This window comes from Oxyura jamaicensis, chromosome 14 (genome assembly GCF_011077185.1).
Source record: "Oxyura jamaicensis isolate SHBP4307 breed ruddy duck chromosome 14, BPBGC_Ojam_1.0, whole genome shotgun sequence".
NCBI lineage: Eukaryota > Metazoa > Chordata > Aves > Anseriformes > Anatidae > Oxyura > Oxyura jamaicensis.
The window spans coordinates 15,705,898-15,720,771 of record NC_048906.1 but is presented as its reverse complement, the minus strand read 5'-3'; the positions used below and the strand labels follow the sequence as shown (position 1 = coordinate 15,720,771).

General features: G+C 36.0%; 1 protein-coding gene across 1 annotated transcript in view; it reads left to right on the top strand.

The window, feature by feature from the left end:
* USP7 (ubiquitin specific peptidase 7) overlaps positions 1-13,131 on the top strand; it is a 70,666-nt gene extending 57,535 nt beyond the window's left edge. The window contains exons 21-31 of the mRNA XM_035339885.1: positions 775-875; positions 2,258-2,411; positions 3,159-3,226; positions 4,419-4,527; positions 4,620-4,697; positions 5,003-5,103; positions 5,603-5,702; positions 6,550-6,669; positions 7,970-8,041; positions 8,932-9,022; positions 11,766-13,131. Coding sequence (XP_035195776.1) covers positions 775-875; positions 2,258-2,411; positions 3,159-3,226; positions 4,419-4,527; positions 4,620-4,697; positions 5,003-5,103; positions 5,603-5,702; positions 6,550-6,669; positions 7,970-8,041; positions 8,932-9,022; positions 11,766-11,872 — 1,101 coding nt within the window. The 3' untranslated portion in view covers positions 11,873-13,131. The remainder of the gene's footprint in view (positions 1-774; positions 876-2,257; positions 2,412-3,158; positions 3,227-4,418; positions 4,528-4,619; positions 4,698-5,002; positions 5,104-5,602; positions 5,703-6,549; positions 6,670-7,969; positions 8,042-8,931; positions 9,023-11,765) is intronic.
* The last annotated feature ends 1,743 nt before the right edge of the window (positions 13,132-14,874 follow it).

Here is a 14,874-nt window from a genome sequence, read left to right as displayed (position 1 = left end):
TGCTGTATTTATTAAGTACCGAAGGTACAGATCTTGCCAAGGCAAAGTTCTTACTATAGTAAGAACAAGGAACTGTTTTTGTATGTTTTGTTAGCAGCCCTGCTGTTCTCTCTGGTGGTTCCAGGGGTACACATGCAGTTCCATGCTATAGAGCAGACCTGTCAGGTGCTGCTATATGTATTTATTTTCAAAAATCACATGCACCTTACAATACGCAAAACATTTTTACTCCTTTACAGGTCAGGGTTGCATTTGTTTCTAGTTATAGGCAGGTGCTTTTATCTCGGGAGTTAACCTACAAGTAAAAATAATGTGTGTGTATATATACATATATATATATATATTTTATAATATAAGCTGTTGTCTTTTTTGTGTTCCTTTACAAAAGTTCTGCATTATTAAAATTAGTAAGTATACTCTGTATTCTCCAATCTTTCTGGAAGCTGCATGAGTAGAAAATTAATCTGAAATTTGCAAAATTTCAGTAGTTTGATCAAACTGAATGATAAAATACTTTAAAATTAAGATAACTTGAGTGAGAATCCTAAGGTAAAGTATTGGTGAAATAAACATTTTCATCCATAATAATGAGGTGGCTGTGAACCTTAGCTAAGATTGCATTTAATTCAAAAAAAAAAAAAAAAGTATATATGCACACTTCTTTTAGTTGAAAGAAGATAAAATATATCTTGTCTGATTATGTTTACTATTGTGACTTTTATTTTTGTCTCTTGGTTATTCTGTGTGATAAACAATTTTCGTTTTTCACTGCAGGAAGTTAAACCCAATTTAACAGAAAGGATTCAAGACTATGATGTATCTCTTGATAAAGCTCTTGATGAACTCATGGATGGTGACATCATAGTGTTTCAGAAGTACGTATTTCAAGGGGCCAGCTTATCGTTGCAATTAAATCACCTGGTTCACTTTGAAAACAGAACTTCCTTTAATTTAGTGCTCTAACAGGAGCAAAGTATAGTTTTCCAGCAGTAGATGTTCTCAGCAGTTCTCATTTCTTCGTTCAAAGGGGAAATTAAAAAAATATCAATAGCTTTTAAATTATAACTTCACATAATTTAAGGAAATTAATCCTAGTTTAGAAAACTAATGCTCATTAATACTGAAATACATCTCGCTATTACCAAAGAGTGTGGTTCAGCAATATATCTGAGTTCTGCAGCTTTTTACTTGGAGCCACTGTAACCCAAACAGTGAAGAGCCTACCAGAATTTCAGATCTTGGGTTCTGTACCACCAGTGCTGTACAAGGCTCTTGACTTGGAGCTCCTTTCAACTTAGAACTGAACTCCTCTCCCTTTTTCCTTTTATTCATGCTCACTTTAAGTTCCATACTGGTCTGCGGTGATGAGATGCTCCCAGTTTGCCTGAGTGTATGCAACTCATGGGTGTACTGGTGCTTCGACTGGAGTTTTCTCCAAGGCAACAGGAGAACTCCTGCTTCTTTATCCATTAAAGGGATCTTTCCTAAGCTTGTCAGGGCTATAAATCAGCATTTCAATGCTCTCACTCCTGATGGTCACACCCAACTGTGTTGCTCTGTTTCTCTCCATGGGCTGACAGTGGGTGGAAGCCAGCTAGTCTATCTTCAGCACTCTTACCCCAGATTATGTGAGATGAATGTATTTCTCATGTCATGCCTTGGAACTCGCATTCCCTGTTGACCCAGTTGGTGTTATGCACCTTTGGCTGGCTGCTGACTTTTGGGTAAGTGCACAGCTTGTACCCTGGTGCTATTTCTCCCCTGAGAAGATAGGGGTACCGGTCAGTAGTGACCCAAACCAGCATCTGTGCAGGTTGTTTTGCTTCTGTGGTTCAAGGAGTGCTGTTGTACATCTGGCCTCTGTGCAAAGCAATTGATACAGGGGTATACAGAAAGTTTTGGCAGCAGTAATAAAAACACACGCTCATGTGCCAGGGTGGAGAGGGAGGGAAGAACGCTGTTAGAATGCTGCTGTGAAATGAGTGGAATTGTCTATTGCCAGATTGCCAAATGAGAGAGCACGGTGTGCAAGTGCATTGACTCTTGCACTGCACAGAAATATTCAAGGGTGTGAGTCACTACTGACTGTATTAGTTCTACTGTGTACAAGTGGTGGCTCTTTAAAAAGGTTTCTTAACTTTATTTCTGTATTTCTCAACTGTCACTGATTTACTGTAGAACCTGTTTAAGAGCCCTAGCTACGTGTATCTATAACAATGTAATGTGTAATGCTATTATCATTTGTCTGCTCTTGTAGGGATGATCCAGAAAACGATAACAGTGAACTACCAACAGCTAAAGAATACTTCAGAGACCTCTATCATCGAGTGGATGTCATTTTCTGTGATAAAACCATCCCCAATGACCCTGGCTTTGTTGTTACTTTATCCAATAGAATGAACTACTTTCAGGCATGTAGCCTATTTGTTTCTCTGCATTTATTTCTTTGTGCTGGAAGTGACTTCTGCATTAGTTCACAAGCGCGTTATAAATATTTTTAGGGAAGAGTAGATATGTTCTTGTACACTTATTGCATTATGGTAAGAAAAAAAACTAAGAAAACCATGAATGCTTCTGAGAAGAAAATACTTAAAAATAATAAATAATAAATAATTTTATTATTTGGAGTTCTTGTTGTGGCATGAAAATATTGATGGGAATAACATGGTGATATAACCCAGCAAGCTAATGTCCTTTGAGTGAATTAAAGAACAGTGTGAATCTTCAAAGAACAAAGAATACAGGTTTCCTAATAAATATTATAATGAAAAACAAAAGAGGAACAGAGCTATTGTTGTGGCCTTTTGGTGACAGTGATTTATTGTAATTAAGAGACATGTTCCCCTCCCATTCCTTTTCCTTCTTACTCTGGGTCAGCTGTTCAGAAGCTAGAGATAGTAGTTTCTTCTTTTCTCAGAGAAGTAGACATAGTGTCTCTCCCATTATTGTTCTAGCATAATATTTTAGAAGTAGAATGAATGATTGGGGTTGGACCAAGTGACCTCTAGAGGTACCTTCCAACCTTAACCATTCTGTGATTGTATGACTGTAGAGCAGTGCCACAACTGTCTGGAAAAAAACAAACAAACAAACAAAAAACAAACAAACAAACAAAAAAAAAAAACAAAACAAGAACTTACATGAATTTTTGTTTGCAGGTTGCAAAGACAGTTGCACAAAGACTTAATACGGATCCAATGCTCTTACAGTTTTTCAAGTCTCAAGGGTAAGACAGATTTTCTAGTTTGGTGTTCTGTGTCTGAAGTATTATTTAAAATACTTAGCCCCAAAATAAGTAGGTTTCAGTTAATTTGTAGCTTTTCCATGTTGTGAACTAATTTTTTATCATTATGTTAGCATTCTGGAACACACAGCAAGTTGCATAGACAGTTTACTAACTACTACAGTGGCTGGCTCTAGAGACCCCATGAATTGTTCATTTTATAAGAATTGTAGTAAGTAAAAATAATAAAAAAAAACACAAGCATTTTAAAGGATTGTTGTTTAAATAAAATTTCTGAAATGATGAATTGTTTCAGAGCCTTTACTGTATGGGTCAAGTTATTAAACTAATGGAAGTACTATTTCAGAATATGCGGATGTCTAGAATGGAGGAGACCAGAAATCAGTGCCTACGTAAAAGCAGGATTTTTGCTGCTGTTAAAGCTTTAAATGCAGGAGCAACTTGTCTCCAACTTTAATTTTTACTATTTATTTTCTGGAAGTCTGCAAATGAGGAAAGTTAACTCTATCATGTCCAGACCCATACAATTACTGGGATCCCATAGAGCTGCTAAAAAGGATGTTTCTGGTTAAAGTGGTGGTTTCGGGCACAGTTGTGTAAATCTGGATTTGAATCTATAGAAAACTGCAACAGCAGCAGAAAACAGCATACTGGTAGCTATAGGTATATGCTGCAGGAATAACGCACACGTGAATTGTATAAACTTTTTGTATGTATGTAAATGCAGAGTGCTCTTGAATCGTTAACCTGCAGGTCTCTCCCTTCTTCATCAAGGAGCCTGTCCCAGTTTGGATAGCTCTGTGTAGTTTACTGGGCTTCGGTCACTCTGGAATTTTGCTGTGTCATATGGCCACGCAAATTAGTCTTTCACAATCTTAATCAAGTGACTTTAGTGCTGCTATACCAGTAGTTTCAGAGGAATGTAGGTCTGCCACTCTGCAGGATTAAAGGTGAACTCTTAAACATCTGAGAGAGTTAACGTGTACAGCGAATGGTATTTCTGTTCCCATGTGCTTGCCTGTTTCTAAAAATCATTGGATATAACGCTGCTTAGGCTGTACTAGCAATTACGTGAAACCAGTAGCCAGGAATAAAAATGTTCTTGGTACTTTGATTTACTGAGCAGCAATGGATTGTAAAGAGGTGTTTGTGTTTTTCTTTTTTTCTTCTGTAGTTATAGGGATGGCCCTGGCAATCCTCTTAGGCATAATTATGAAGGTACTTTAAGAGATCTTCTGCAGTTCTTCAAGCCTAGGCAACCTAAAAAACTTTACTATCAACAGGTAAGAGTTCTTTGTTTTTGTTGGTGTGAATAATAAAAAAAAAAATGCCCTGTACAAAGTATGCCTAAAGTGTCTCTCTTTTCTTCTTTAAGCTCAAAATGAAAATAACTGATTTTGAAAACAGAAGAAGTTTTAAATGCATATGGCTAAATAGCCAGTTTAGGGAAGAGGTGAGTGAGGTTGGCTGTTATTTGTTATAATTTCTTTGTTGAAGTTGGTACGGCTGTGATTATGGGTGCAGTTCCTACATTCTGCTGTTTCTGAAGAACACCAAGTTAGAACAGAGCTGTACCTTATAGAACAACAATGCCAGTTCTTAACAAAAAATAAAATAAAATAAAGCAGTTGTTCACTTCAGTAATTTTTATTTTTTAAATATGAATTTTGATGAAGAATCCAGTGTTTTCTGTGCTTTAATATGGTTGTTTACATTTTCAGGTTTTCTAATCACTTTTCTGTTCTAAATACCACCTAGGAAATAACAGTATATCCAGATAAGCATGGGTGTGTGCGGGACCTGTTAGAAGAATGTAAAAAAGTTGTAGAACTCTCTGAAAAAGGTTCAGGGAAATTAAGGTAAAGCTGGAAGATTTTGGATTTCTTCTGTGTGATTGTATGCAGAAAAGTATCCATAGAACTTAAAATACTGTGAAAATGATTATTATGAAGCGAAGTCTAATACTGTGTTAAAAAATGAAAAGATTCAGGAGTCTCGTTGAGAGAGTTCTTATTAAATACAAATAGCAATTTACGTAGCTATGTAAGTTTATAATAAATAAATTCTTGAGATGCTTAAGATTCATCAATCTCAATTATTAATTCACAATTTAATAATTGTTTCCAATACATGCTGTTCACTTTTCAGGAGAGAAAAGTAAGGTCATTTAAAGAGAGTTTAAAAATAATTAAAACCTTTGCACTGCTAAAATTGAAAATTCAATCCTAATATCTGTTTACTTTCTGATTACACTAATTCTTAAAGTTGGAGAAACTAATGTTGCATTGTTTTTTGTCTTTTCCCCACCACCCTCCATCCCTCCCCTTTTAATGCTTTTTATGTTTGTGTGTTTATAAGGCTGCTAGAAATTGTAAGTTACAAAATAATTGGTGTCCATCAGGAAGATGAGCTGTTAGAGTGTTTGTCACCTGCAACAAGTCGAACGTTTCGAATAGAGGTAAATACTACGTTCTTAAAGAAACTTTGAAACTTGCCTTTGAAAGAATAAAGTATTTCAAGTGGTTATTGTCTTTTCTTACATTCTGTTTTTCAAATACTGTGATACTTGCAGCAAGCAATAATACATGCTTATACATATATATTTTAAAGATAATCGTTCTAAAATCTCTGTTCCGTCTCCTACCCTGTAATGGTTCCATTCTTTCAGTCTTCACATACGTTTATTTAACAACACATGAACAATTGGCAAGGGCCTGTCCTGAGAACATTTGCCTTCTTAGCAATAATTAATTCCAAGGTTTGTATGGGGACTCATCATGCAAATTTTCATGGTTGGAACCCACACTGATATGCAGAATTGTATTCTAGAAGACTGTTTCCTTTTCTTTTTAAGTTAGAGCTTCTTGAGCCAAATCTTGTTACTTAGTGTGATTTTTCCAAACATTTCATCTTGCAAATCTGTTAACTTTCCTCAAAGATAAGAAATAAAAAAGGAATAGTAAGCTTCCAATGTAAAGCTGTAATGACAAGATGACAAGAGAAGGTCTGTGATACTTTAGTAACTACAGCTGATGGAAGATTTCATGTCAAAAAAGCCATCCAGGGAAGCCAAGAGAGTATTTTACTGAATAGGGGAAGCTCAAGCATTGTTGTGACAGAGATGAATGGGGGTGGGGAGGTGACACTATGTCAAAAAAAATGTCTGTCTTTAATTGTTTTTAAATAGACTTGTTTTGAATCAGTAACAATACATTAATTATGTGTGTAGTTACTTAATATGTTGTGTTTTTTTTTTTTGTGGAAGCTTTAGCTGATTGCAGTTTTAATTTTATGTCTGGATCTAGGAAATTCCTCTGGACCAGGTAGATATAGATAAAGAAAATGAGATGCTAATCACAGTGGCACATTTCCACAAAGAGGTTTTTGGGACATTTGGAATTCCATTCTTGCTGAGGATACACCAGGTACATATGTCTCCCTTTTCTCCTTATGCTATAATCTTTTTGATGTTTCTTAAAATACTGTAAAATAAATTGATTAGAGTTAGTAATAATTGTTCCTGTTTAAAAAAGGAAAAAAAGTTCTGCTCCATATATGCATTTTTGCAGTTAAATCCCTTACTCTCTTTGTCCTTTGCATATACAGATTGTTCAGTGTTTCAGTGAGCCTTTTTAGGCCGTGAACATCAAGCTGGTGATTGACATGCTGTATATGTAATATTAAAATAAAAATAGAATCTGATTTCTAATACTGTGTTAGCAATTCCAATGTAAACTTATTGGCAAAAGTGGCGAAGCCATTGTTCTTTGGCTTCTTATTGAGACAAATGATTATGACAAATTGAGTGAGTTTGCTTTCTTTAACATTTTCTAAGATGACTCTGCATTTTATAATTTATTTCATAACTTTAATAATTTGGTGTGCTTTATCTTCCAGGGCTGGAAGTTAATACATGAATGAAAGCTAATTTTGAAAGCTTCATTTATATTAAGTTTTTACATGTTGCTACTCTAACCAAGTGTCACACTGTTTCTTCCAATAGGACAGTGTTTTTATGAAGGCAGTTAGCACTTGTGCTTTTAAACCATTTTTCTGATTTTTGTTTGTTAGTTTATACGAAAATTAGATAGTTTCATAAACGTTTTGGAGTGAGAAATATGTCCACACGTCTGAATCTGTGTCATTTTACCATATTTCCATATTTTTGACCAATGTAGAGTAAAATCTTTGTGTTAATTTTTGGTGGAGACTATTTGCACTGCATTTCCCTAAGATAGCTCTATTGATCTTGTAAGTTAACAATGTCTGGTATTATATTTCAAGCAGCTTATATACACAACATGCAGAAAAATAATATAAAATTTACCAGTTGAGGAGAAGCATCACAGCTGTAGAGGTTTGAAGAAGCAATATGCTTAGGAAAGATTACTTAAAAATAATAATACGTATGTTTTTTAAATCCCTATTTTGCTGCTAATTTTATAACTTTTTTTCTTAACTTTAACCTGACTTGTATATACTGAGCAAGTCAATTTATGGGATAGATTGCATAAAGATGAATCAGGAAGACTTGCAGATGCCGAGTTTATAGAAAGCTGTACATTGTATGTACTCTATTGTAGTAGATAGTGTTGACACTTCACTAATTTTGGAAATAACTGAGAGATTAAGATATGCAATGTATTCTGATGTAGCTTGAAGTAGGAAATATTTACAGCATGCCTCTTGTTTCTTTGACGTTAAAAGTCTTGTTGTAATCATTAGGGTGAACACTTCAGAGAAGTTATGAAGCGGATTCAGACAATGCTGGACATACAAGAAAAAGAATTTGAAAAGGTAATGGCAAGTTGGAAGAAGTTTTATTGCTGATTGCAGACTCTAAGTTTATTTTGGAAAACTGTAAATTTGGGATAGTGCAGATGTTGTAGAACAGTTGCTTGCCCTAATGAACTTTCTGAGAATAATTAGGTAGAATGTGTAGGACTAGAACTTCTGTACTGTGTAGGAGATACTCAGCAAAATAGCAGAATAACCTAGAAAAAGTTTGGGTTGTACAGAAGCTCAAGAGGTCACGCACTTCAGTTTCCTGCTCAGAGTAGAGCTAGCTTAAAGTTAAGTCATGTTGGTCAGGATTTTACATTAGTTGCATTTTAAATATTGCCAACAGTGGGAATTCTGCCACATTCTGGATAGCTGTTTTAGAGCTATATCACTGTCATTGTGAAGGTCTTTTTCTTACTTGAGATGAGAATTTGTCATTTTGCAGCTTGTGATAGTAGCCTCTTGTCCTTTTGCTGTGCACCTCTTGGAAAAGTCTGCCTCAGTCTTCCCTGTATCACCCTTCAGTTGATGGAAGACTGGATGTTCCTGTTAGCCTTTTGTTCTCTGAGCTAAATAAACATGTTTCCCTTAGCTGCTTCTATGCCTCGTGCTACAGCCCCCTAACTGTCTTACTGGCCTTTGCTGGAATTGCTGCAGTTTGTTTCCAACTCGCTTTCATTGGAGGGCCTGAACCTGGACGCAATATTCCAGATGCAGTCTCAAGAATTGCTGACTGTTCATTTTATCTTGTTGTCTTAGTAGCTGATGAAGATCTTAAACAGGATTGACTTCAGTATCAGCCCCTGAAGAATACCACTCATAACCAGCTGTGTTTTATATGATGAAGTTCGACCTGAAGGCTTTATTTTAGTACAGTATTTTAACAGTTTTCTTCCTTTTCATAGTTTAAATTTGCAATTGTAATGATGGGCCGACACCAATATCTCAATGAAGATGAGTATGAAGTGAACTTGAAAGATTTTGAGCCCCAACCTGGTGAGTTGTTCTCAATCTGACTATTATTCTGACCTGCTGAAGTCAGGTCTGCTAGTTGTTATACGGCAGTTATCCTTAACTCAGAACACAGAAACAGATTAGTTGTTCTTTGTACGTCAAGTACACTGTATGTAGTAACTAAGCAAGTATTTGCCTATACTTGTACACACACTTAACTGTTGGTCTTGAGAATATATATTCTGTAGACATATGAATTACTGCATAGTGTTCGCTTGTCAGCTAAAAGTTTGCATTGAACAACCAGCATTTGAGCAAACAAATGGGTCAAATACCCATACAGCATATTTTACAGAAGAGAGTTATGTTACTTGCACTGTATCTGTATTGCCCATCTGCTCCTTTGTATATTTGATTCTCACATTGTTATTGGAGTAGGTGCTCATATTATTCCTAAAACATAAAAAGGTGAATCCTCATAAGCTCCTTAAGTGTGCCACAAAGTGGTATTTGAGTTCTCATATTCAGTGAAGACATTTCTTGTTCTTTCTTGATACCTTCAATGAATCTGTAGAATCTAACAAGAATATTACATACGTGACTAGGATGCTGTTTAGATTCCTCAGACAAGCTTCACCAAGCTACAAATTCAGCTCTGCTCTGAATTTGTCTGTGGAGGTGGTCTACCATCTTATTTACTTGATTGATATTTAAAGCTTTATTCTCTGAGAAATACATACACAGGAGAAACCAGGTTAGTCACTGAGGAGTCTCACCACAGTCATCTTTTGGGAGTTCTAGTTGGCACCCATGAACTTGCAGTTAGGGCTGTATTGAAAGTCATGAGTTCTCTTCCCCCCTCCCCGCCCCCCAGATTTGCCAAATTTGCTCTGATGTTTTTCAAGCTCTAGACTTACATAACAGTTGTAAAGAATTCCTGTAACAGTCCATTTCTTTCAAAATGCATAGAGAATTAGGCCTGTGGTGTTAATGAGTACTTTGCAGGGACCTAGCAAGAAGTCATCTCATTGTGGTATTTTATACAGCCAGGTTTATGGCTAACGGCTGTGAATATGAGGGGACTTGCCAAAACTTTGGATGTCTCCATGTGAACAGGCCATCAGTGAGCAGAGGGAAGTGTGGTTGGTGTCACTGGGGGGACCTGGTTTTCTGCACATGTTGTGAGGGGTCTCTGGATGACTTACTCAGAGGTAGACATTTGTCAGTGGGCAAGTAAGCCCTTTCTTGTGTGTTCAGAGCAGGCAGAGTCCTGATTTTGTTCTAAGTCATCTTTCTGAGTGCAGGGAAAGGAAAGGCAATAGTCCCAAACGAATTATTGGACTTTCTGAGCAAAGCTAGAGCCAGTATTGCTGAGGCAACGTGAAAGACTAGGTAACTAGGTCAAAAGTACAAAACATGGAAAAAGCTGGAAAGGGGAGAACTTGGTGTTTGAAGCAGCTGTAGGGAATATGAGACTAAAGGGTTTCCATTTGAGAGTTGCCCTTTTGATATTATAGACTTTGATAGAATTAACTCCCCACAAGATTCTCCTGTTGGGTGATAATATGATGTTCTAATACCTTCTTATCTAAATAGGATTTCAAGGTGTAGGGCTCACAAGATTCTACTAATGCCAGACTTTAACATGTGCTGGACTGATTGAACTGAAGGTTTGGCTTTCGCTAATTTTATCAACATAGTTGGCATCAGTCAATGCTGTCCCTCTCCTTCTGCAAAGATGCACTCTAATGACAATTGTGCTAACAGTGTATGACTTAATTTAATGTCTTTAAAAGACATTAAGGTGATCTCAGCCAGATTGGCAGGACTTTTATATTGGACATTGACCATTACATCAAAAAGAAAAACTATTTTGATTGAAGAAAATATATCCAAAAATGCAGATGCAGGCAACCAGAAAGGTCAAGTGTTTTATGCTTTAGTGATTGCAGTTGATGTCCTGAAATGTAGGTGTGTGCTTCTCTTGCTGGGGGGCTATTTAGTTTGTGCCGTTATCATTTCACTTCAAAGAACATTTGATGCTCTCCACTGAAGACATCTTAAAAGGGAGTATTTCCCATTTGCAAGAAGTACATGCAATGTGTTTTTTCATGAAAATTAGCAGTAGGTAAAACAATATTGGGTTGAACAAGTGAAAAATTCTGTATGTTTTCAATATAGTCCAAATATGACTAAATTTTTTCTCAGAAAATAAGTACAAGGTCAGTTACATGATTTCTTAATAAACTCATGATTTGCATTTCACATATATTTAAGAATGTTCCTACTTAAACCAGGTGATAAGAATAACTTAATACAGCAGCAATCACTTACACTGTGGCAAATACTATAGGTTATCATATTTTGACGATGATTGCCTCTTTCAAGCACTGCCCAGCAATTCTGTGAAAGGTGGTACTTCAGTTGACTTCAATTGACATGCCTCTAGACACAATTTGTAAAAGCAAGAGTTGTTTTTTGTTCTTGTTTTTTTGTGGTTTGTTTTTTAACTTTAGCACATACTTCACTGCTGTAAACTCTTGTAAGTGACTGAAGAGGAGGAAAACCAGCTACCTGATGCAGAAACAGTTGTAGAAATATTACTGGGAAGAAAGTTGTGGTCAGGAAAGCAGCTGTCATGGCTGGGGACTATAGGAGTGTTCTGCAGCCCTCTTCCATATTGTATGATTCCTAGCAAACTGAACAGGGCACGCATGAGTAGTTTGTGTAAAGGAGTCTTTTCAACTTTCTCTTAAATTTCATTTTTTTCTCTTTTCTTTTCTAGGCAACATGTCTCATCCAAGGCCATGGCTAGGGCTTGACCATTTCAATAAAGCCCCAAAGAGAAGTCGCTACACTTACCTTGAAAAAGCTATTAAAATCCATAACTGACTTACTTAACCAGACTGTCAAGGCAAGGGACAAAAATAAGTGTGTGTGTGCACCTTTTTAACAACTGTAGAACTTTGGTACACGTGCACTATATCTGAAGTCTTCAGCAAGAGGATTTGCTGCTGATGTTAATTTTATTTTGTTGAGGCTGTTCAGTTTGGCTTCTCTGTATCTATTGACTGCCCTTTTTGAGCAAAATGAAGGTGTTTTTATAAAGCTTGGATGCCAATGAGAGTTATTTTATGGTAAACGTAATGCAAGGCAATTGTCAGCATAATGAGGGAAGAGTTTAGTAGAACAGTTGACATTGGCAAAATATTTGTCTGTAGTACGTTTATAGATGGCATAAGCTGGCTGGCTGCCCTTCCTGGTATGGTATTCACCATCACTGCAGCTAGTAAGTCTTATGTTTAGACTCACATCAGATTTATTTCCTTCAGTTATACTTTAAATGACATTTTTGTGCATTTGTAAATGCAAAAAACTCACATCATCAATAAATAGCAATCTCTACTTCATTGTGTACATTGTTGGCACTTATTCGGGATTTTTGTCTCCTCCAGCTGCATAGAATCTTTTTTAATAAACTAGTTTTCATTTAATTTAGTCACTACTTTGCATCCTGTTTTGCCAAGTGGATGCCCTGACTCCTAAAATGAGATATTTGGGTCTTTTTATTAAATTTTCAACCATTGTTGAATACAGTTGCAATTTATTATGCCATCTTCTGGGAAATAGAATGACACTCAAAGTTGGCAAAAGCAAGTAAAAGGATTATAAATATCATTAATTTAGTTAACATGGGAAGAGATGGGGAAAACACAAGAAATAGCCTTTTAGCACAGAGGGGCATGCTCACTAGTATTTAGTAAGCTGTTGACTTTGTATAAAAAAGGAGGAAAAAAAGAAAAAAAGAAAAACTGAAATTGTATATTTAATGAATGAACATGTACAATTTAACACTTGGAGGTTAATTTTGTTGGGTGAGTCTGCAAGTGAATTTCACTGATGTTGATATTCATTGTGTGTAGTTTTATTTCAGTCCCCAGACTGCTTCCTTTTATTTTGGAGCTAATGCCAGCCGCGTGTCTAGTTTTGAGTGCAGTAAAGATAGAATCAGCAATTCACACTTAATTTTACATTTTTTTCCAGTATTTTATTTTGTTTCTGTAGCCGCAGTGTACAACAACTCTTCCTGTATATTGCCTTTTTTTGCTGGAAAATGTTGTATGTTGAATAAAATTTTCTATAAAATTTTTCTTCGGTGAGTGATGACATGGAAGTTGAAGAAGATTTTCTCTTCTCCCTGGAAACAGAGTTCTGGGAAAGTACTTTTATTTGTGAGGTTTTGCTAAAGGTGTGTTTTCTTGTTTTCAGTGTTGACAACTGTATAACCCTCATATTGGTTGTTTTGGAGTCTGGGGGGAAATTTGTGGGGTTTTCTGTTCAGTTGTTTTAGGTTCTGGATTTTTTGTTTTCATTGTTTTGTTTTGTTTTGTTCTGGTTTTGGGTGTTTGTTTTTTTTTTTTACCTTCTAACTAGTTACATTTGAACTTAACAAATAGAAGGGTTTTCCTGGAGGAACCATGTACAAATACGATGAATGGAAAAATTATTTTGCCAGTTTGTTTGTAAAGCTTGTAGTAGAGTCTTTGTGGTAGACTTGACTCTGCCTGCCTGTACAAAATCTTGTCATCCAGATTCTCAAGTCTAATATTACAAACGGTGTAAAATTAAAACCTGGAGTCTCTACAGGTAAGCTCTCTTAATAGAGTGATAGGTTCCCTCTGTAGTGTGTCCCTGTATTCATAACCAAAACAAAGTTCTTAGAAGCTTCCTTTTCTCAGACCTACCAATAAACATTTAGTAGGGGTTGTATACATGTGATGGCGTTTATACTTCCTTTTCTGAGATGGAGTGCTGGTGATAACTGAAAACACCAGCAAGTATTTTTAAATGGAATTTTAAGATATTTTGTTCATTAAGCTTTAAAAATGCATTAATCTCCAATATTAGGTGTGTCTGAGTTTCTTCTTAATTTATATGTCGTGGTGCTTTTAACTGTCTCTAATTCCCAGTCAAAGCAAACTAGTTGTTTACATCGCTTTTGTTGTCTGAGTACATAGGTTACAGGTAGAGGGAAGTGCTTAAATGGCATGCCTTAAATGGATCAAGGTTTCTGTAGACTTGTATTTGCATTGAACTGGTGAGAAAGGTAACACCATCCAAGACAACTGGTACTTTTACTAATAGTAGTTGGGTTGTCTCTACCGGCTTTCAGTAAATATCAGGGTTTGTATTCAAAATACTTGTGTAAAATTAGGTACTCCGATCAGCAGTAGTACGCCCTAATTATATTTTGTGAATCCATTGTTATGGTAGACAGATATGAAATCGAGTTTGTATCTGAATGTCACTAACTTTTAGCACTAATTTATGGGATTCTGGCAGCTTCTAGGGACTATCCTATGAAATCGCAATACTTCCTATTTCAGAAGAAAATACTGCTAACAAAGTAAATTTTGGGTGCCTTTTGATTTATAGATGACTAGTTCTTACATGCTTCAGTATTTGTGCAATTCCCACACCAATTTTGAAAAGACAACACGTTAAGGCATTCCGTATGCACTATTTCCAGTAACTGAAGTGTTTTTTATGAAAAAAAAACAGACCACAAATAACTTGTTACTCAAATGCAGAAACACACACGGCGCTGAAGAGGAGAGGAAGAATAGAGGTTTTCTCAGGTGCAGTATCTTTGTTTAGCTCATTCTAAAAATTTACAAGAGTACAGCCTTCAAGCTACCGTGCTTTCCACTTCTAATTCAGATATTGGAATTATCGGGGTAAGAGCAAATGCATTAAATTAACTTAATGATAATAAGTGTTAAGCAATAAGGATGTAAATTCATGGTACACAGGATCAGAGCACCATGATGTTAATGGCCCGTCTGAATTCTTGGAAATAGCAAGAATTGTTCCTGTAGATTTACATAGTGCCT